At 40.6% G+C, this 20134-nt stretch overlaps 3 protein-coding genes and 1 non-coding gene across 4 annotated transcripts; 1 reads left to right on the top strand and 3 right to left on the bottom strand.

Annotated features, from left to right (window-relative positions):
- Window positions 1-1717: 1717 nt before the first annotated feature.
- On the bottom strand, window positions 1718-8176 carry LOC142960295 (solute carrier family 13 member 2-like). The gene is made up of 12 exons (XM_076102091.1): window positions 8075-8176; window positions 6722-6850; window positions 5927-6063; window positions 5295-5548; window positions 5042-5219; window positions 4833-4955; window positions 4084-4293; window positions 3621-3721; window positions 3337-3452; window positions 2407-2568; window positions 2188-2325; window positions 1718-1849 (listed from the first exon to the last, which is right to left on the bottom strand). The coding sequence occupies exons 1-12, from the start codon at window positions 8174-8176 to the stop codon at window positions 1718-1720; spliced, it is 1782 nt and encodes a 593-aa protein (XP_075958206.1).
- A 3127-nt stretch (window positions 8177-11303) lies between these two features.
- vtnb (vitronectin b) lies at window positions 11304-15072 on the top strand. The gene is made up of 8 exons (XM_076102547.1): window positions 11304-11367; window positions 12408-12524; window positions 12664-12924; window positions 13081-13220; window positions 13462-13618; window positions 14205-14363; window positions 14452-14781; window positions 14936-15072. Exons 1-8 carry the CDS (start codon window positions 11304-11306, stop codon window positions 15070-15072), a joined length of 1365 nt encoding a protein of 454 aa, XP_075958662.1.
- Window positions 15073-16421: 1349 nt separating this feature from the next.
- trnat-agu (transfer RNA threonine (anticodon AGU)) lies at window positions 16422-16495 on the bottom strand. Its single transcript has one exon. It is a non-coding gene; the product is annotated as a tRNA-Thr (tRNA).
- Window positions 16496-16729: 234 nt separating this feature from the next.
- LOC142959914 (uncharacterized) lies at window positions 16730-17903 on the bottom strand. Its single transcript, XM_076101427.1, has 3 exons — window positions 17864-17903; window positions 17453-17631; window positions 16730-17361 (listed from the first exon to the last, which is right to left on the bottom strand). The coding sequence occupies exons 1-3, from the start codon at window positions 17901-17903 to the stop codon at window positions 16735-16737; spliced, it is 846 nt and encodes a 281-aa protein (XP_075957542.1). The 3' UTR covers window positions 16730-16734.
- Window positions 17904-20134: the final 2231 nt, after the last annotated feature.

The raw sequence follows: 20134 nt of genomic DNA, 5'->3' as shown, positions 1-20134 counted from the left end.
ACTGACTTGAATGAGTGTTATGTCAAAAAATGTAAGTAGAGTAGATTTATTTTTGACTGATTGTGACTCGTGTACAAATTATTTTGAACAGATGTCGATTTCTTGACCATTCAAATGTCGGTATGACTGAACAAAAAATAAATAAAGATTTACGGGACTTTTTTGAAATATCACAGTGTCTTGACTGTTAATATTGTGAGTGAATGAGAGATATTTCACACTTTGTTTACATGATATTTTTAGAACATAAACGGCTCTGGTACGGCTCTGGTACATACAGCCTTTTCATCTGTACTTATGCTACCTGATGTTAGTAACACCTTCCTGCTACTGATTTGTGCACTTTCTATGTTTTAACTTCCGCGATGCTAAAGATGTTTTTTTAGCATCTCATGCACTTTGAGGACATGTGGCCCTTATAACTGGAATTTATTAAAGGAATGGTTCAACATTTTGGGAAATACACTTTCTTACCGAGATAAGAAGATTGATTCCACTCTCATGTCTGTCCCAGTGTGAAGCTGGAGTGAGGGGATGGTTAACCATGAAGATGGTTAAAAATGAGCCTACCAGCACCTCAAATGCTCACAATCAAGACGTTATATCTTGTTTGTTTAATCAGACAAGAAATCTTTTGGTGGATAACATTTTTACACTTGGGTTTTTGTACCCATTAAACAAAGAACATGTCAATTAATGAGTTTTAAAGGCTTTTTTTTTTTTTTTACCATATAGGACAAAGCTCAGCTGGCTTGTTCCCCTGGTTTCCAGTCTTTATGCTAACCTAAGATAACCAGCTGCTTTATTTTTACATTTACCGTACAATTATGAGAGTGATATCGGCCTTCTCTCTGCAAGGACACAAATATGCGTATTTCCCAAAACGTCAAACTATTCCTTTAATAGCTTTCAACCGGATTAATCTAGGCGACGTATTTAGAAATTGAGATTATAATGTCCCTTGAAGGAAAACAAATAATCACAAAAAGTTAAGAAAGGTAAAGTAAATTCATGTTCATAAAACAGTGCAACAAATACACTGATAAAAAATAAAATGTGCGACAATGAAACAAAGTATTTAACAACAAAAGACCACAGTAATAAGTTAAATCAACTCTTGCAATTATTTCAGTTTCAGCTCATTTCCACATTGTTTGTAAACACAACATCACTCAGAATAATCACAATTTAAATGACCACTCACACACACGGTGTGCATCTGTGAGTGATAAATAGATCAAAAAGATGACGTCACATTCAGGAAAGTGTGTACAAGGAAGTGACCTCAGTTTTTTTTCTAATGAACACTTCATTTTTGTTTTGTTCTGTCACTGGACCGACACAAGGAAGTACTAAACACATACAGGGGAGAGTCCGTCTGATTATAGAGCTGATAATCTGATATCGCTTCAAGCTTATCACAGCTATTTTTTTTACCAAGGTCTCGTTTTATATATTTACAGGTTTGTATGAGAGTATGTGGTGCACCACTGCCAAGCGAAACTTGGTCTAAATGGTCTTTAAACTTTATTTCCTTTACGACATTTACTGTAACCAACCTTTAATTTACTCCCCTTCTGTATAATTGCTTATTTAGTCATGCTTATCTTAGGACTGTTTTATAGAGAGTCACTTAAGGTTTGAAGTTTTCAAGGGCTTTAAAAAACAATTCTGTGTCATTCCTGTTCTCCATGTCTCTCTCTCCGTCCTCCCCTACTCAAGGTCCGCTGTTTGTAATGTTGACCCAATGAGGTATGGTGCCCAAGTCAAACATGGCGTATCCCCAGGTGTTGATGCCTAAATTAACGGTCAAAATCCCAATGATGTTCAACACGAAGCCGGTTTTCACCTGAAGGAACAGAGAGTGACATTCTGATCAGTATACAGTATGAGTAGAGGTCGAAAAACAGGGTATGTACAGGTCTAGGTCTTTAAAAGTCTTAAAAAGCAATGAATTAAGTCTCCTCAAAGGGAGATGTTACACACCACGAACTAAAATCAAAGACTCAAAACATGTTTTTAAAACCTACAAGGTCTCTGCTGCATCAATTTCTCACCAGTCTTTGTAAAGTACGATTTTTCTCCTGCCTCAACAAAGACTATCTTTTCTTAAATTAGGTCCTCCAAACCTCCCTCACATGAATGATTCTTGTAACATAGATTATGTATTGTGAGTATGAATCTCACCATGTCCATGACTTTGAGTTTTCCAAAAGAAAAGGCGATGGCATTGGGTGGTGTGGCCACAGGCAGCATGAAGGCCAGAGAGGCAGCGATGGTGCAGGGAATCATCACGTACAGCGGGTGTATCTCAATAGCTATGGCCTAGCAGAAACACACAGCACAGTTAAATACACGGAGAAGCTGTGTGTTAACACCTGTGTGTGCATGTGGACACCTGCTTACCATTGAGGCCAGGATGGGCAGGAACAAGGTGGTGGTGGCTGTGTTGCTGGAGCACTCGGTGAACGTTGCCACCAGCATGCAGAGTAGCAACGAGATGGCGTAGGGGGGAATTTGCTGCAGAGGTGCCAAGCTATCTCCCAGCAACTTGGACAGACCTGACTCCTGTTAACAAAAGTTTTGAGCAGAAATGACGTGAAACACAGGAGGTACAGGAATTCCTCGCATTTGAAAAGCAGAAAACAGAACCGGTTTGACAAGATAAATAAATAGAAATTAGCATTCAGTTGTGGATTAGTCAACAAATCATAAATCAATAAAAAGGGAACATGAATTCTTAAAGGGATAGTTGGAATGTTTGAGGTACTTATCCAGAGTCAGTGTGTTATCTATAGTAGATAGCGGTTGGCATCTAAAAGAAAGGCCTATAAATCAGTTTTAGTGTATGCCAAATTTAGAATATTTTCACTGTTTTACGTTGCCATCAGACAGCCATTACCTCTAGTGAACTGAAGCTGTTTGTTTGTTTTGTTGTGTGTCTTTGGTGCTTTGAAAGGTTTGTTAAGATTCACCAAAGTCACACAATGAAACTAACCGATCGAGGCAGCGGTAGATGAGCAGCTTCCATGATCTGTAAAGTAAAAATCGCTGTTTTCGTCAATGAAGTCTGGTTGGCTTTGAAGAGATCATAGATGGATAAAACGGTTTCAGTTCCCCGTCGGAAAGGGCTGACTGACAGCAGGGAAATTATTCTAGATAAAGCGTACACCTAAATATACTTTTTTGTTAGGTGGGCCTTTCTTTTTGACAGCAGTACATTGCTTTGCTTCCGTGCTGGTATTCCTGGCTGTTTCTCCAAACTAGGGGCATGCTTATCCGCCATTTACTGTAGATAATGCACTGACTCCGTACTATACCTCTCTGGGTGTTTACCTCACTGCCAGCAGCCAGAGCGTAGCCTCCTCCCAGCAGCAGGATGATGTTCCAGGGCATTCGCTCGTGGACCACCTGCCAGGTCAGCAGAGTGGTGGGAGCGTTCACTATCTCACCTGTGAGACACAGATGAAGTGTGAACATGAAAAAGTAAATTACTTTTAAAGAGCGGTGTCATATCCGCTTGGTTATCTTCATCCAGTGTTAGAATGAGCTGAAATGTAGGTCACACGAACATCATGAAGGCATTGTATTATTAGGGATTAGTGGATTTAACATTTCACCTTCGGCATTGATGCCGTAGCCTCCACGCTTGGGCATCTGGGAGGGGATGACGAAGAACAGCATCGACATTAAGATAGCGATGGTTCCATCGGACACAAACCTAAGGGACAAAATGATAGTTTGAATGTGTTGCTGCTATTTTTTCCGGCTCTGTTTCACTGTTGTCATAGTGCAAAACCCTGGAACTATGAACAGAGATGCATTTATGTGTAAATGATGTGCTAGTTTTACATCTTAATGCCATTTGTGTTGAAGAGATCAAGGGTTCATGGGTTTCTGCATACTTTGACGGAAAAATAGAGGACAAGAGTAAAAGGAAGTGAAAGAGAGAAGTTTAAAGGATAAATCTGAAAATATTCTACATGTTTATAATTGTGAAACAAATGAAAAGACCACAGTAATGGAGGTGTATGGCACAGAAGAATAATGTATATCAGAAAGAAAAGCGTAAGAAAGACTCACGGTCCCCCCTTATTGAAGAGCACTGTTGCCCAGCCGTCTATGAAGCCCGGCTCCCTGGTGAACCACAGGGCTACCAGCAGGACAAAGATGATGAGCACTGCCCACTCAGCAAACGGCATGCGCTCCAGCTTATTGTGCTCCTGCTTCATCACCGCGTACGCCTCCTTATCTCTGTCGCTTTTTATGCCGCAGCCAAATGACTTCTTCATGCTGAGGAGAAAAGTACAAAGTTCAAATATGCCAAAGATTGGAAATCAAAGAAACGTTTGAGGATTTATAAGCATGGACTAAACTTAAAGGTTGAGGAAACCATGGATTTACAGCATTTTTTTCATAGTAGTGTCATTATATGGTATACCAAGTTTGGACAGAAAAGTTACTGGTCCCAGTCAAGAAATAATCTGGTACAAATAAGATACACATAAATACTAAGTGAGCTTTAGGTACTGGTCGGTGGATTTTGTTATCTTCAGACAGAGCAGGCTGGCTGTTTCCATTCTTTTTACTAAGCTCTGCTAACAAGCTTCTTCCTTTCTGATATTTTAAAAAAGGGTTTTAAAAGCACTTGCCACCTTCAATACAGTGGAGGTAATTTCACTGTGTGCAATGCGTTGATTACTCAGGGTACTCCACAAACCTTGAACTATTAAGAAATAAATACCACATGATGGAAGTGGGACCATATTTTTAAATTTGGGGTTTAGTAACCATTTAAACATGCTGACTGCACTTGGCTGAAGTTGTCTTACTTGAAGCCCAGGAACACAAAGTGAAGCCAGAGAAAGGTCAACACCAGCATGAGCACCGCGTTGGGAAAAGCGAAGGCAAACCAGCTGGCAAAGTTGATGACATCATCATTCTCAGGGAAGAGCCTTTACAAAAGATGAGAAAGACGGAGAGATGAGAGGAGAGCACAAACAGCTGGAATAATATTCTCCTGTGTTTGGTAATGCCTTACTCGTCGATTTGACCCTTCAGGATGAGGTTAGGGGTCGTGCCCGTGAGCGTGGCCGTGCCTCCGATGCTGGCAGAGTAACACACACACATACTCATCCCTTTGATCAGGAGCTGGTACTTCATCTCCAGCGCTTTTCTCTTGGACTCCTGCAGTGACTCTGGCCTACACTCATGTTCATCTGGAGCCCAAGGCATTCAGTAAGTTAAAGTTATCGGAAAGGTTGTGGTCATCTATAGCAGACTTTGTTACTTACACTCTCCGTCCTCCAGCTGAACCTCTGTGTCTGGTTTCTCCTCCATCTTTTCCTCTTTAGTTTGTGTGATCTCCAGCTCAAACGCGTGGTTGTTCTCTGCTGCAGCCTGGAAATCTCGCTCGTCCGCCCGAGCCTCTGTGGCCTTCAGCTGCTGCAGCACGGCCTGGGCTATGGGCAGCATCATGGCCGTGGTGGCCGAGTTGCTGATCCACATGGACAGGAAGAATGAGACGATCATGAAGCCCAACATTAACCTGTGTGAGAGGGTGGTGACGGTTAGTAAATACGAGGACAGGGATCACGAGTAGAACAGTATTGGTGGTGATTAGACCTGTGGTGTTTTTTTATTTTTGCAGCGTGTTTCTGTAATTGAGTGCGTCTTGACAAATGGATGAAGCTGAGGTCTTTGATTTATTTTTGTGTATGTGCATCTATCATCCCGAGAGATACATTATATCATAAGAACTGCTGAATGGAGGATTTGTGTAATCAATTGAGCATTTCTGACATCTGAAAACATGAGCAAGTCAAGACTAAAAAGATCCGTGGGGGCACCGCTGACCCTCCGGTCACATCTTTCTTTTCGCTGTCTGCTGTAGTGTACACAGGTGAGCCGTATCACGTTTCCTTACAGGGCCGGACGAACGCCAAGCAGCAGCAGAACTCGGAGAGCGATGCGCTTATGAAGGCTCCAGTGCTCCACTGCGATGGCCACCAACAGGCCACCAATGAACAGCATGTTCGAGTCTTTCAGATACTCGATACTGACCTGAAACACATCACACAGACACTAACTTCAGCAGAAGAATCAAAAATCCAAACACGTGCAAAACAAACATTGCATGTCTTTGAACTAATGCAATGACCTGTGAGCATGCTGCCCTATTCATAATGTTTCATCCAATTTGTTTTATGAGCAGTAAAAGTAAAACACTGGATCAGCAGATTTGACTGTGTCTATACAGTATGTCATGAGACTAAAGGTCGGATCGACATTTTCAGTATGCTGTGTTTCATCAATTAATACGAAGCCAATTTCCTGCTCTGTCTGATTCTGACCTTTGACCTTTTGCAAGCCAAGGAAAGACAAATATGAGGTTGTCGTAAGGTGAAATCTCAAAGATGTGTAGCTTAATATAATCACTTGATCAAGAGGTAAGAGGAGGAAAAAAAGTGAGGATGGCTGCATGGCAAGTCAGCTGCATTTAACTCAAGTTGGTCTCATCCCTTTTCTGATTGTTTGTTCACGTTATATAACTTTGCTCCAAGTGCTGTCAAGGACGACAGAAGAACAAAACCTTAGAAACCTACCAAAATATCAAAGAACCTTCTGTTGAGAAGCAGTAGTATTCCTACAGGTATTGGTAAAAAACATATAAGCTGGCGCATAATGAAGCACAAAACTGTAGTCTAAATAAGTACTGTACGTCTCCAGCCTTCATGATGCCCATCATGGGGAAGAGGACGACTGGCAGCAGGGCAGTCACAGCCAGAGGCATGCACTCTGTACACCAGTACAGAGCCATGAGGATGATAGCATAGCCACATTTGGCTTCCTGTAAACACACACACACACACATACTCGGGTCGGATGTAATTGGCAGTGAAGAAGAAGTGTTCAGGCCAAATTGTCTTCATGAGAAATGACAAACATCACGTCATTATGGCAGCATTATATCATTATACATCTAAAATATGCTATGTTCAATATATGACAGTCAAAGTAGAGATTCAGATGTTTGGCCCAAATATCACACACACACATAAACAGAGACAGACACACAATTATTGTTATTATAGTAATGACAATAATGTCATTTTGTTTCCATGGTTTAACAAGTTATGCAGTAAAAAAAAAGCCGAGATGCATCACTACATCAATAACTTTGCATGCGATGTATTATTTGTCCATTTAAAAATCTAGCATGCAGCCATCTTTATGTGTCTTTATTGGCACCTAAAGGCTCTTTGTTGTCCAATGTGGTTAAAAATTGGTTTAAAATGAACTGCACACTCACCTCACTTCCGTCCAGTAAGTCATTAAATAACGACAAATCGACACGCTGATGAGGTTACCGGTACATGGGTCACCGGGTTCATAAGATGACTGTGTTTATATGGATCCTTTTAGGAATGTTAGGAAGTGACATTCAATGGCCAAACACAAAGCTATAATGTGTTAATATGCGATTGACGCATTTTTTAAATAATTGTGATGGCATACATTTGTATTCGTAAAAAGATTGCCTCCAGTGTGGCATTTGCTTGATTTTGCCGACTGAGCTCCTGACACATGCACACTATTGTGTCCTGAAATTTCTAGAGGCAGATTAGTTGCAACTATAAAACAACCTCAAAAATGCGTACCGATATAAAATAACTATTTAGGAGGCAATTGTCAGATTAATCAACAGGTTGTAGGCTACTCAACGGATATTAAATCTTCAGGACAAATATTTGATGTGCATGTGAAACAACATGTGCACATCTGTTGCAATCGTCTCCATGTGTTAATAACGTGGACAATGTTAGCCAAGCGTAATTAATAAGCATGTGTTTCCATGATGTACCTCTCTGGTATGTTCAGTGCATTCAAGAAGTACAAAAGTAGAAAAAAAAGGGCCACAGATAGGCGGCAAAGATCTTTTTCAACAGTCAAACCCACCACAACTGTTGTGTAACAGTTACAGTGTAACTGTAATGTTCTTTCAGTTAAGACAAACACAGATTAAAAACACCCAGTTAATTTAGTCAAGTCACCACCATGCACACGCACTCACCGATGTAGGGATGATGAGTGGCAGGGGAAGTAGTGCGAGCGGAGTGACAACGATGATGATGTAGTTTCTGTGGTACCACAGCCACCTCAGCCAACTAACCATGATTCTCCCAGCAAAACTGACAAGAAGCCACCAGGAGGAGAAAGACTATCCACAGTGCAACTCAGAAGGGACAGCTGATCAAGACGAACAAAGACTGAATCTACCTACAACAGTAAAGTACAAGTGAAGAAACACAGATGAGAACCACTGAGGTAATGAGACTAATAAGAATGGAAAAAAAAAACTTTATATCTCTAGTTGCAAATTAAACATTAACTCAACACCGAAGAGATCGCAACCCTTGACAGAGAGGGAAGTGGAGCTATTGGGAAAGAGAGGAAGGTAATAGTAAAGGTAGAGAGCGGTGGGGGGATTGGCATGAGGAGAAAGATAGCCAAACGATAGGTTTATCAACTGAAGGAAAGCAGTCTGTCAGGTGTAGCCAAAGGTCAGGTGTTGCACACGGCCAGCTAGGCTGAAGGAAAGGAAAAGCCTACGAGCATGTAAAACCCGAGTGTAAAAATAAAAATGTGTCATTTTACGGTGGGTTGTGAAACAAGTGAAATACAAAACACCTCGCAACAACTTTCTTGCTTACATGTTTGCAAAGAAGCTAGTCCAGTACCTCCCGATGTCACGATGTCAAGATTATAGCAGTTTAATTAGTAGCCTACATCCAATACGAAAACATAAGTAATATATATATTTGCTACTTTGTGATTTGAATTATTATTAAATATATAAGTTGTCATGAACGCTGTTATGCTGACCTGACAGAGATCATTACATACATGCGTTAGGCTGTGTGTTACAGCTGTGATACCTAATATTTAATTGATGATGCTTTAAAATGACGGCTCCAAGGCGAGGATGTCTCATTTGTTAAATGCATGTTGCCTCGACTCCTCTCTCCTCAAGCCTCCTCCTTGCCTCCTCCGCTCACGTCTCCTGTGGGCAGGACTAAGACACAAGCGAGGAGGCAAGGAGAGGAATCAAGGAAACTGGGAAATGAGAAAGACACAAGGAGAGTGAAATAAAACAGTAAAGTAAACAAAAAACTCAAGTCAATTTAGAGTTGTTTTCAACATTGTTTGTCTTAGATGGAGATGAAGGTTTCTTTCAGAAATCACAGAAATAACTCAAATATCAGCACAGATACTAACTAAAAATAAGTACTCATAGCGTGTAAACCAATAAAGAGCAACGTGAGAACAACCCATTTCAGACTATCAATATCACTGTAGTATTTTATGAGCTTACACAACACACAGAAATCGCCGAGATATCTTTGTTGTTTTATGACTTATTCTTCATTTTTGTGAGATAAGGTCAAGGAATAGCTTCAATTAAGTCATAAAACACACCGTCAACCGAATAAAATCGAACCAAGTGCATGTGTCGTATCGCAGAAAGCATAAATGGAGGGACTACCAGAGAATGATTAAGTTAAATGTGGTAGCTACTGCTATAGATATCAACATTATATTTACATAAATGTTATATGTAGGCCTCACAAGTGATTTTGTTAAACAATGGGAGCTCTACTGAGGTTCTCTCTGATACATAATTCTCAACATGTTTCTTTTCTCATCTGTTCTAATCACAGGAAGCTAATTCTGAAGCTATTTCTTTTTTTTACTATACTGAACATACATGTGGGAAATTACTATTAATGTTGTTTATAAAGCCAGACCAACTGACCAAAAACAGCTGTTAAACTTTGCTGGTTTATTAAACAACATGTATTTGCACCATATTCAAATACATATTCAATATTGACAGTCAGTTTCAATTTCAATATAGTTTTGGTTAGCATTTTAAAATCCAGTATAATTAAAAACTAATTTACCGAAATCTTTTCTTCGTTCTTGTTGGTGCATCTCATCTTGAACTCAAATCTTAATCATTATAAACTCCAGGAGGCTGTTCTCTGTCAGACCTGCTGCAGGCTCGCATCAGATGCTGAGGTTAAGCTATATAAACAATCTGGACTGCACCACATTCTCAATAAATAGATCTGAACAATAATAATAATTATTAACTCAATAAACTCTGTAGATTAAAACAGTCTTCAAGATATTTCTATGATTTTCAGTGTGTGTTCCTTTAACTGATCTTTTAAAATAAAGATATTCTCACTAACTGACTGAGAAAGCAAAGTCCAGCTGCCCAAAAATCTAATCTATCCAGTTTTCACTTCACTTTACGTTTGGTGCGACTGGTACTACATGGCCAGAAATGCTTCAATTTGAGTTTGGAGAAAAAATAAATACACTCTTCTGCTCTTTAACTGAGTCTTTTAGTTTCTATGGAAAAATCAAGATATTTCAATCTTTAACAGAGTGATGAGGAAGTAATATCATCACTGTTGATTTCGGCCTCTTAGTCTCTCCACGGTGCTGAATCTGATCAACAACTTCTGTGACACAATCTCATGTCGGTCAAATGAAAAACGCATACTGCTTTTTTATAAACACGTTACATTTGTGTTGTTTGAACTCTTTCTAGTTATCAGGGCTTCATTTAGAGGAAGGCATTGTGTTTGCTTTAGGGTTGTTTTTTGCACCACAGATCAATAAGAGGAAAATGACTGCCCTGGTTACACAATGTTTGGGCTCCGATAGCCGCTCCCTCATTCGACCAGAAGTCACATATACCGTATATATCGACTTCATCAGACAATAGCACACTTCTGTAGTGTCCAGTCTGGTTTGTAATTTTGCATTTAAACTAGTTTCCTTATTAAGGGCCATTCAAGCTAAATAGACCACCAATGATACAGTTATTCTAATCATCTGTCTTGTTTATTTTTTGATAAAGTAAATTAATAATTTGCTGAAGTTGAGTTTTAAATTTGCCACATAACTGTAAAGTCAATGGGTATATTCTGAGCCTTATAGTGAACATGTTCATGTTTGGGGGATGTTCTTGGACAGACAGGACAGAGATCAACCGTCACAGTTTAATGATTGTCACAGCTGAGTGTTGACCAATCAGGATGGCAGATGCCTGGGGGTCAACGGCTTCTGAAAAACATCTATTGATCATCTGCACACAATGCTGCACCCTGAATTGGGGCACTCAAACTCATCAGTGTTCACTGATGTAAACAGGCACACAGTTGTGTTCTCAATTAAGATTCCACATTTTTGGTTTGTTGGTCAGAAGTGTCATATTTTCTGTAGACATGAAGCCAGCAGTGGCTCTGCTGGGCCTCGTCCTCCTGCTGGACACCACCTTTGCTGCAGAAGGTTAGTCTTCCAGTTTGTCTTTTCAAATTTAACTAATGTTGAAGCTAAATGCAATATTACACCGGCACACTGAATAATAAAGATGAGATAAGAAAACAATGTGAAGTTGTATGTTTTACTTATTCGTAGTGAAATATTAAAAGTTTAAAGTGTTTTTTAATACACTGTATTTTGCAGTATGTGTTCATTCAGTATCGTATTACTTGTGCGTCTTTAAATGCAGCTGTGTGTGCTGTAGCATCACAAAAATGTATTTCCATTTCATGCTGCTTTATACTTTTACTCCACCAAATTTCAGAGGGAAGCATTTTATTATTTTAACTCAACTACATATATTTGACAGCTGTAGTACATACTATTTACCTTTCAGATCAGAATTTTTCAAGAAACAAAAATATGATAAATATATGAAATATGAAACGATAAGAAAGACAAACATACATCGCAGTGTCTGATAGGGTGTGTGTTCAAAGAAATATCTAGAAGAATTAAGAGAGATACCCCCACCAGGTAGCTCCCGTTAGAGGGATTTTATTTACTGTGTAACATTTTGAGCACCAAGGTCTTCTGAGGAAGAGCCTGGTGCTTGAAACACATGAAATGAAACACATTTTGAAAGATTAAATCTCAAATAATCCAATATTTAAAAAAAAAAAGCAAATATTTGAGAAAAGTGCGTGGCAGACCTTTAGGACTTTTGACCTACTGGAGGCGTCAGACCCGGAGGTTGGGAACCAATAGTCTCAAATACCTGTTATCTGTAAATAAAGTAGATAAAATAAGCTCCAGCTCGACCTGCTACATCAGTAAAATGCTACTTACAGTAACCAACACATTGATGAATTAGTGCAGTATATAATAATGTGTCAGTCAAATGGGCCTTTTTTCTGTAGAGTAAATGCTTGTAATGGAGTATTTTGCACTGCTACCAATATACTTTTACTCAAGTAAAGGAGTACGTCCTCCACCACTGTCTGTCCAAGTCTGAATACATCAATATATGTCATGTCATTTGAAACAAACAAACTGCATTTCCTCAGAGTCCTGTGTGGGTCGCTGTGGCTCCTTCGACCTGCAGACAAAATGCCAGTGTGACTCCATGTGTGTGTACTATGCGAGCTGCTGCAGGGACATTGATACCATCTGCCCCAAAAAAAGTCTGTACAGCAGTAGAATATTACCATTTCACGGAATAAACAGTTTTTATTTTTTATTCAAGTTTCTTGTTTTTGTAAATGAATACATTTTTACAGAAACACCTTCATGTGTCACAACGTTCGTCTGTTCTGCCCTCAGCTGCTCGTGGCGATACCTTCGAGGAAACAGATGACGTGACAGAAGCAGCGACGACTGTCACAGCGCAACAAGGACAAGCACAAGGAACAACTCTCCCACCAACTTTCAACGCAGTCGCAGCAACCGTAACTGCCACATCTCCCACACCCATCACCACACAAAGGCCTGCACCATCTGTAGAGCCTGACGCAGCGGCCTGCAGTGGTCGACCTTTTGATGCTTTTCTGCAGCTGAAGAACAGCTCGATATATGCTTTTAGAGGTAAACCTCCATGTCCACCAGGGGTTCTGTCTTATACAGTATGTTTCTCAAACCTGGACATCAGCACCCTTGACTGCACAAACCTGTGCAGGCTGTACATTTCATTTGGTATTTTTAAATTTTCGGTGTTGATACTTGATACTGCTTTTCCTCCAGGTGAATATTTCTTTGAGTTGGATGAGACGTCTGTACTTCCCGGTTACCCAAAACTCATCCAGGATGTGTGGGGGATCTCTGGACCCATAGACACGGCATTCACACGCATCAACTGCCAGGGAAAATCCTACATCTTTAAGGTAGAGACTTCTACCTCTCTCTAGAGTCTGCAAACCTCTGTACACAGTTGATTATTCACTTCATTAACAATGTTTCAGTTCTCAAATCTTCATCAGGTAAAATACTTAGCCAACCGTAACATATTTGTATGTATTATTTTACCATTGGATCAGTATTCATAATAGACGTGCATTGTCTCCTGAGCAATATGTGGCAGCATCAAACCTTACTGCTTTGTGCGTTGTCTTTATTCTCTCTCAGGGGAAACAGTACTGGAGGTTTGACGGTGACGTTCTGGATGAGGACTATCCGCGGGACATTTTAGTCGGCTTTGATGGCATACCAGATGACGTCGATGCCTCTTTCGCCATACCAGCACCAAGTCACCTTAGCAAAGAGAAAGCCTACTTTTTCAAAGGTATCTTTGTAAGGATGTGTGATCTTTTTCAGTATTCAAAAGCTTCTTGAGTTTAGACTGTGATGGGTTTTGATCATATATACATGAGATATGATCACTGAATGAACGCAGTGCTCAACTTGCATACGCATCTGAGTTCAAAGCAGTTTAGCAGCAGTTTTGTGTGAATAGTTTTTACAGGCAGAGGAAAGTAAACCCATACTGTATTTTATAAGAAAAGAAATAAGACAAAAAATGTGCCATTCTGCACGATGAGTACTTCTACTTTTTGTACTTTAATATATTGCGATGCTTATACTTAAGTAAACGTTTAAATGCAGGACTTGTACTTGTAATAGAGTATTTCTACACTATTGCTACTTTTACTTCAGTAAAAGAACTGAGTACTTCTGGAAATCTCTGCTGGAAAGTGAAAGTACCTCGTCTCATCATTTCGTACAGGGGAAAGCTTAGTAACTAAGAGGACAATAGATGTAACCATGGCAGGACCCTGAAACCCCAGCAGCTAAATGGAATTCAGGCATCAAGTTTATTATTTTGTGTTTCCTACTGTGACAAGTCAAAATGAGTTTCTTTCTTTCTTCAGGGGACAAGTATCACCAGTATGAGTTCAAGCACCAGCCTTCCCATGAGGAGTGCGTCCACATGAGCAAGACCTCCCCCTCTGTGCTGTTCACACGATACACGGACCTCTTCTGTGATCAGACATGGGAGGATTTATTCACGGAGCTCTTTGGAAGCTCCTGTAAGGCCTCAGCTGTCTTTGTGTGTTTCATTGTGTTCTTACACATGTGTTTGTTTCTAATCATCTGTCACCTTTCACCCTTACTCAGTCAGCAGTCACCAAAGAGGCCCTCGCTTAACCAGCAGGGACTGGCAGGGCATCATTTCTCCTGTAGATGCTGCCATGGTGGGACGAGTCTACCTCAGCCCCAAACCCACGCCCTCTTCTCCTCCACCAGCGAGGAGGCGCAGCAGTCGGAGGAAGAGGCCCGGCAAGAAGCGGGCACAGCGAAGAAGGCAGAGTCGCCACACGTTGCTCGATGATTTGTGGGGTTATGATGATTGGCTTGACTACAGCGACTTCAGCGGCATCTTTGATGAGGCCCCCACGCAGGAGTCCAAAGGCACCCCCGTGCAAAATGTGTATTTTTTCAAGAAAGGTATGAATACATGGAGTTAATTTCTATCGCATAGTCGGGCTCGGCTGTGTTTCAACACAATAGAAAATTCGAGTGAAAACGACAAAGATTATCTTTGAGCTTCCTCCTTTAACACTGTTTGGATTGTATGTTTATTATCTTTTTATGATGGCAGATAAATACTACAGAGTGGATCTGCAGACAAAACGTGTGGATTCTGCCAACCCTCCTTACCCACGATCCATTGCGAAATACTGGCTGGGCTGCAAGCTTGAAGCGACGCCTGATGCATCAAGGGCAGAGAAGAGATAGGCCGGCTGACTGGAGAAATTCACTCTGTTTTAAACGCACCTCTTAGTGAGAAGTCTTAACGTAATTACAAAATGGGCTTATAATAGCTTCTGTTATTTTTGTTGTTTGCATTTTATTCATGATAAATACCCCCTCTGATGTCCCCTCTATATTTAGGTGGAAAGGCAACAAATTCTGCATGATTTAATAAACTTGAGATTTCATATCTGTGAATAATCTTCTTGTCCAAATGGTGTAGTCAACACACAGAAAAGACACACACACACACACCTAATGCCCTGTCTAGCTATCACTACATGCCCAACCTTAACACTGACCCTACCCGTTATCTGAACCGATAAATCAAAGCCCTTCAATAATAAATATATAGAATGTGTCCTCACAAAAGATTGTTACTTGTTTTTACAAATGGTCACATTGGTATAAGTTATTATTCTCTGCCTCAAAACTGCACATGTACACACTGACTTCAGTTGGTCTAGAATATATTCTAACATAGCCTGTTACAAGAATAACAGATTGGTGCACTGTGACCTGTGATTCTGTCCTCAGTCTGTCCAGCACACAGTTGCTCTCTTGAAGGAGGTGCACCCTCTGCTGGACAAAAGTGAATACATGTAAATTAAGAGCATTTTATGTGAAGATCTGACATCCTATGTAATTCATTCATAACACTTTTTTTAGCACTGTGTTCTGCTTGCATTCATACAACCCTGATGCACTTATCCTGCACAAATACAAGCCACAATAGACTCAGTTTTACATTTAGACAGTCACTGTTTAGCATGTTGATTCAGTGAGGAGGACATACTGTATATATCCTAAAGTCTCATGTTCTGTTTTCCCCTATTTAGCCTGCTAATATAGTGTACATGAATGCTAGAATTGTTAATGAGATTATCGTGACTCGAAACATGAGTTGTAACACGTTTGCAAGTGTGTTGCCTCGTACTGTCGAAAACGACTTCTAATTGGATGAGCGCGGAGAGTCACGTTCTCGACACCGAACGTAAAGTGTCGAAAAAAGACGCTCTCGTGACTGCAACGTGGATAACCATAGACCGTTGATATAACTACTCGTGAGTAGCATTGCGAGGACTTTCTTCACCATGTAAAGATTAAACATCATAACCATAGTGTACTACAAAAACTACGTTTTACATTACAGTGTCTGTTAGTTTATAAATACCTGAAAATCACGGAGGGATGGCTTCCGGTTTTCAGAGTCAAAAGATGTTGCCTTAATCTTAGTACCACAGTATAAAAGCAGCTGCAGTTTACGCAAACATTTCTATGTCGTCTGTTTGACGACTATGTTGAACACCATGCCATTTGAATCAGTAACAAAAAGGCCCCGCTGGGATTCGAACCCAGGATCTCCTGTTTACTAGACAGGCGCTTTAACCATCTAAGCCACGGCGCCACGTGATTCCCTCGCCGACATGAGATGTCATGAATAAACAACACTGTACTGGTATAGAATAAATATATTTCATTTGTAAAAATCTCAGTGATAATCCACGATTTGTAAATAACAGAATAATTTCATGCATTTAATTCACATCAGAAAGTAATTTCTTTAGAGCAGTCCCACCATAAAAACTATAGCTAAGCCTATTTACAATGAGGTATAAACTATGTAACTTTCCTCCAAAATTTCAGTCAACCCAAAATATAATCAATCATTGCCGCAGAAATATCCAAATCTGACAGATTGAAGTCGCCCAGCTGCTGAAAGCAGAGATCAGACAGGTCGTCCATGGACTCGTTACTGTAGAAGCTCTGATGGTCCAGCTGACCCTGGACGCTCTCCCGGGGTCCAGGATGTCCGACTGCAGCGCAGCGGCTACCAACAGGCTGGGATCCCTGTGCATCTCCGAGGAAAGCCTCAAAGTCCTCCGTCAAATCCCATTCACTGAGCCCACCATGTGGGAACATATCATGGCAGTAATCAGTACATTCTGGGGTTTGGTAATAGTGGTCTTGGGGGACTCCTAGACCCGGTCGATGCGGGAAGCAGCATGTAGCATGGTCGGCGGTGACAGGGGATGTAGGTGCGGGCAGGGTCATGGCCTGACTCCCCAGTATCGTTGAGAGCCTGGTGGACTGAGGTAGACTTGGATCATTGTATCCTGCCGGGGCCGGTATGGGAGTAGGAGGTAAAGAAGGAACCAACTGTGGGAATGGTGTGTAGGAGAACTGATGGAGGTAATCTGTGGAGGGCTTCTGGACCTCTTTTGTCAGTTTCTTGCTCTTGAAATAGCGCGCTCGTCGATTTTGAAACCAGACCTGTAAGAAAGAATGAAATGTGGTTATTGTATGACACACTCGCGCGTTATCCAAATTTACGCATTGGAAGTTTGAGAAGCGTGTGGCATACCTGAATTTTAGACTCCGGTAGCCCAGTAATAGATGCAAGAGACTCCTTCATTTTGATGTCCGGGTACTGTGTGACAGAGAAGGCCCTCTCCAGCTCGCTCAGCTGAGCCTTGTTGAAAGTTGTGCGCTTCCGGCGGCGCTGGGTTTCCGAGCGCGTCCTGCGGGGAGCACTGTGATGCACTGTAGGGAGAGAACATTACATGTTATATTTACAGTTATTTACCAGCTTTTCTGACCTCCCAATTGACATTGCAAGTAACTACATTTGGAGATAAGCTACATAACGACTTGAGGACATGCTTTAAACTTAACTTTGTACATCTTTGCAACCAGAATTAAAGAGAGCTATGCGTTGTTATCCACTAAAATTGGTTCACTGAGCCATATAAAAAAATAAATGTCAGTCACTCACCTCTGCTGGAGTCCTGTGCGTAATTGTCGTTGTTGTTCATGTCCGGGCATGCAGTGGGCCAGTAATGTCCCAAGTAAAACGTGTTTATCTCAGAGACATGACCGCCAGTAAAATCCAACCCAAATGCCATTCTCCTCTACAGAGTTCAAACACAAAAGCAAAAAGAGGGATATGTTTCATCGAGTCTCTCCACGACACTGGTGATCAGGTACAAGAGGGTTTTATACTTTGCTTGACAGACACAGGACGACCCCCCCTGCACCCCCACCCTCTCTCACGTCTCAGTGGATATTGTCAAGCCTTACAAACGCGTGCCTTTGATGTGTTACACACCTATACACTGCCTCGGCTATTAGGTGTCTGTTTGATCCCCGACGACCCGTTCATGTGACCATTTAGCCTAGACAGAGCTTGTATCCGGGAGTGTCAGCTCACACAACACTGTAGCCTAAAAACATTTCTAAAGTCACTCATACCTGTTTAGTTTTGGGGGAAATGGAAGAATGAAGGAGCAACATGTTTGTGCAATTTGTAACCTAAGGATTCGGACAAGGCTAATAACCTGACAGGTAAAACATTCAATCACACTTTTCTGACACTTCAGTCTCTGGCACATCCTCTCCTCCACCTTTGCTGCCTCCTGGTGCGCATCAGAAGAAGAAGAAAAAACTGTGTGGATATTGGAAGTGTATTGAAGAAGCTGCCGGAGTGTGAGGCTTCAGTCAGCTATAATGTGTTGAGGTGACAAATCAGGCTACATTTTGTCCTTCCTGGTCGGTTGTGTTTCCACCGATCGAGACATCAAAACACCGGATAACGCACAGTCCAATGCACAGCCAGTTCCCAGGCTAGTGCCAGACTCACAGGGTTCGGACCATTGGAAACTGAATTTAAATTTACAAGCATAAGGCGGCCTCAGAAGGCTAAAATCTAAGATGGAAATGTATTCAATTCAATTGCGTATTTTTGCTTTGAATGTATCGAAAATATAAAATAAACTAGAATGACACGCCATACATTTAGTTAATTTTGTCTTGTCAGGTCATATGATGAGCACGTGATGTAAGAAATGATTTGGGTTCATAACGGTCTGAAGATGAGACATCGACCCTGATGATTGCTTCACATCAACAGTGAACATTCACATTTACTCCTGCTCCCACGAACAATGGGCCATTACGATCATAACTCAAACTACTGCTGACCGTCACATGACTTACATTAAGGCAACTGTACATCGATACCAAAAAAACAAATAGATGGGCCGTCGAAAGAGGGTCACGCGCTGCCAGAGCTTCTGTGACCCCTAACCCTCAAACATAAACATGGCGTAAACGTTTTATTTATAAGCTTGATATCTGCAGATTTCCAATTTTTAAAGCTTGACAATGTCTTTTTTGTGATATATTTAAATATGTTTTGTATACCTCGTATTATTTTAGTTGGCCTACTTAATAGCTTATACTGTTATTGTAGTATATGTTGGTAAAGGCAAAAGAAGAGTGAGAGGTGGAAATACGCCACTAGATGGCAACATTAGACCGTTTATCTATCTCTCTGTCTGTCAATCTATCTATCTATTCATCTATCTCTCTATCTCTCTCTCTTTATATGTATGTAACAGGTTATGTAACACTTATTTTTGCTTTACACTGCAAAAGTGTTTGGTATGTGCATAGTGTATTTGTGGTAGCCCAATGTGATAAGAACACGATAGGCCTACACAAGTTAAAGTACAGTATGGTAAAGATAAATATACAGACGGGTGACAAATTGAAAAGAAAAAAAAAAATAAGATGACAGAAAAATATAACAAATGTTGATGCTTCCAACACAGGACATGTGTGCTCACTGTCATCTCTGTGAATCTAGGACTTTTCTTGGAGCAACGTTATATACCACCATTATCAAAACACCAATTGAGGGAATATATTTCGGAGGAATGCTGTCCATCCCTCCAGTAGAGCTCTGAGATTTTTCAACTCAAATTATTCAATACAACTTTATTATTCCACAAAGACAATATGATTCTGGTTATAATTAAAAACAGACCACAAACAGGCATATTAACAAACAGACAATTAATAGCAAAAGAGCTGTTTGGAACTGCTTTGAGCTGATAATGCAGTTGCTTATTTTTCACTAGTCGAGTTTCAATTCGATTTTGACTTGTTATACTTTAGTATTAACTTATTCTACTAAAATGTATGGGTTCAAATAGACATATTGGTTTTATAGAAATGTATCTTTACTTCTCTCACATTCCTGGTT

Source organism: Anarhichas minor, unplaced genomic scaffold (assembly GCF_050575085.1).
Source record: "Anarhichas minor isolate MPS153535 unplaced genomic scaffold, ASM5057508v1 ptg000027l, whole genome shotgun sequence".
NCBI classification, from domain to species: domain Eukaryota; kingdom Metazoa; phylum Chordata; class Actinopteri; order Perciformes; family Anarhichadidae; genus Anarhichas; species Anarhichas minor.
The sequence above is the reverse complement of the archived record's forward strand: the minus strand, read 5'-3'. Positions and strand labels throughout refer to the sequence as shown.

Excerpts from the sequence above, each read along its gene's own strand:
- vtnb (XM_076102547.1), top strand. The coding sequence starts at position 11,304 with ATGAAGCCAGCAGTGGCTCTGCTGGGCCTCGTCCTCCTGCTGGACACC. Across the intron at positions 13,221-13,461 it reads GAAAATCCTACATCTTTAAG|GGGAAACAGTACTGGAGGTT; the intron begins GTAGAGACTTCT and ends ATTCTCTCTCAG. Across the intron at positions 14,364-14,451 it reads GGAGCTCTTTGGAAGCTCCT|TCAGCAGTCACCAAAGAGGC; the intron begins GTAAGGCCTCAG and ends ACCCTTACTCAG.
- LOC142959914 (XM_076101427.1), bottom strand. The coding sequence starts at position 17,903 with ATGAACAACAACGACAATTACGCACAGGACTCCAGCAGAG. Across the intron at positions 17,632-17,863 it reads CGCACAGGACTCCAGCAGAG|TGCATCACAGTGCTCCCCGC; the intron begins GTGAGTGACTGA and ends CTCTCCCTACAG. Across the intron at positions 17,362-17,452 it reads TACCGGAGTCTAAAATTCAG|GTCTGGTTTCAAAATCGACG; the intron begins GTATGCCACACG and ends TCTTTCTTACAG.
- LOC142960295 (XM_076102091.1), bottom strand. The coding sequence starts at position 8,176 with ATGGTTAGTTGGCTGAGGTGGCTGTGGTACCACAGAAACTACATCATC. Across the intron at positions 6,851-8,074 it reads CACTCATCATCCCTACATCG|GAAGCCAAATGTGGCTATGC; the intron begins GTGAGTGCGTGT and ends GTGTGTTTACAG. Across the intron at positions 2,569-3,336 it reads CTCTGGCTGCTGGCAGTGAG|GAGTCAGGTCTGTCCAAGTT; the intron begins GTAAACACCCAG and ends TTTTGTTAACAG.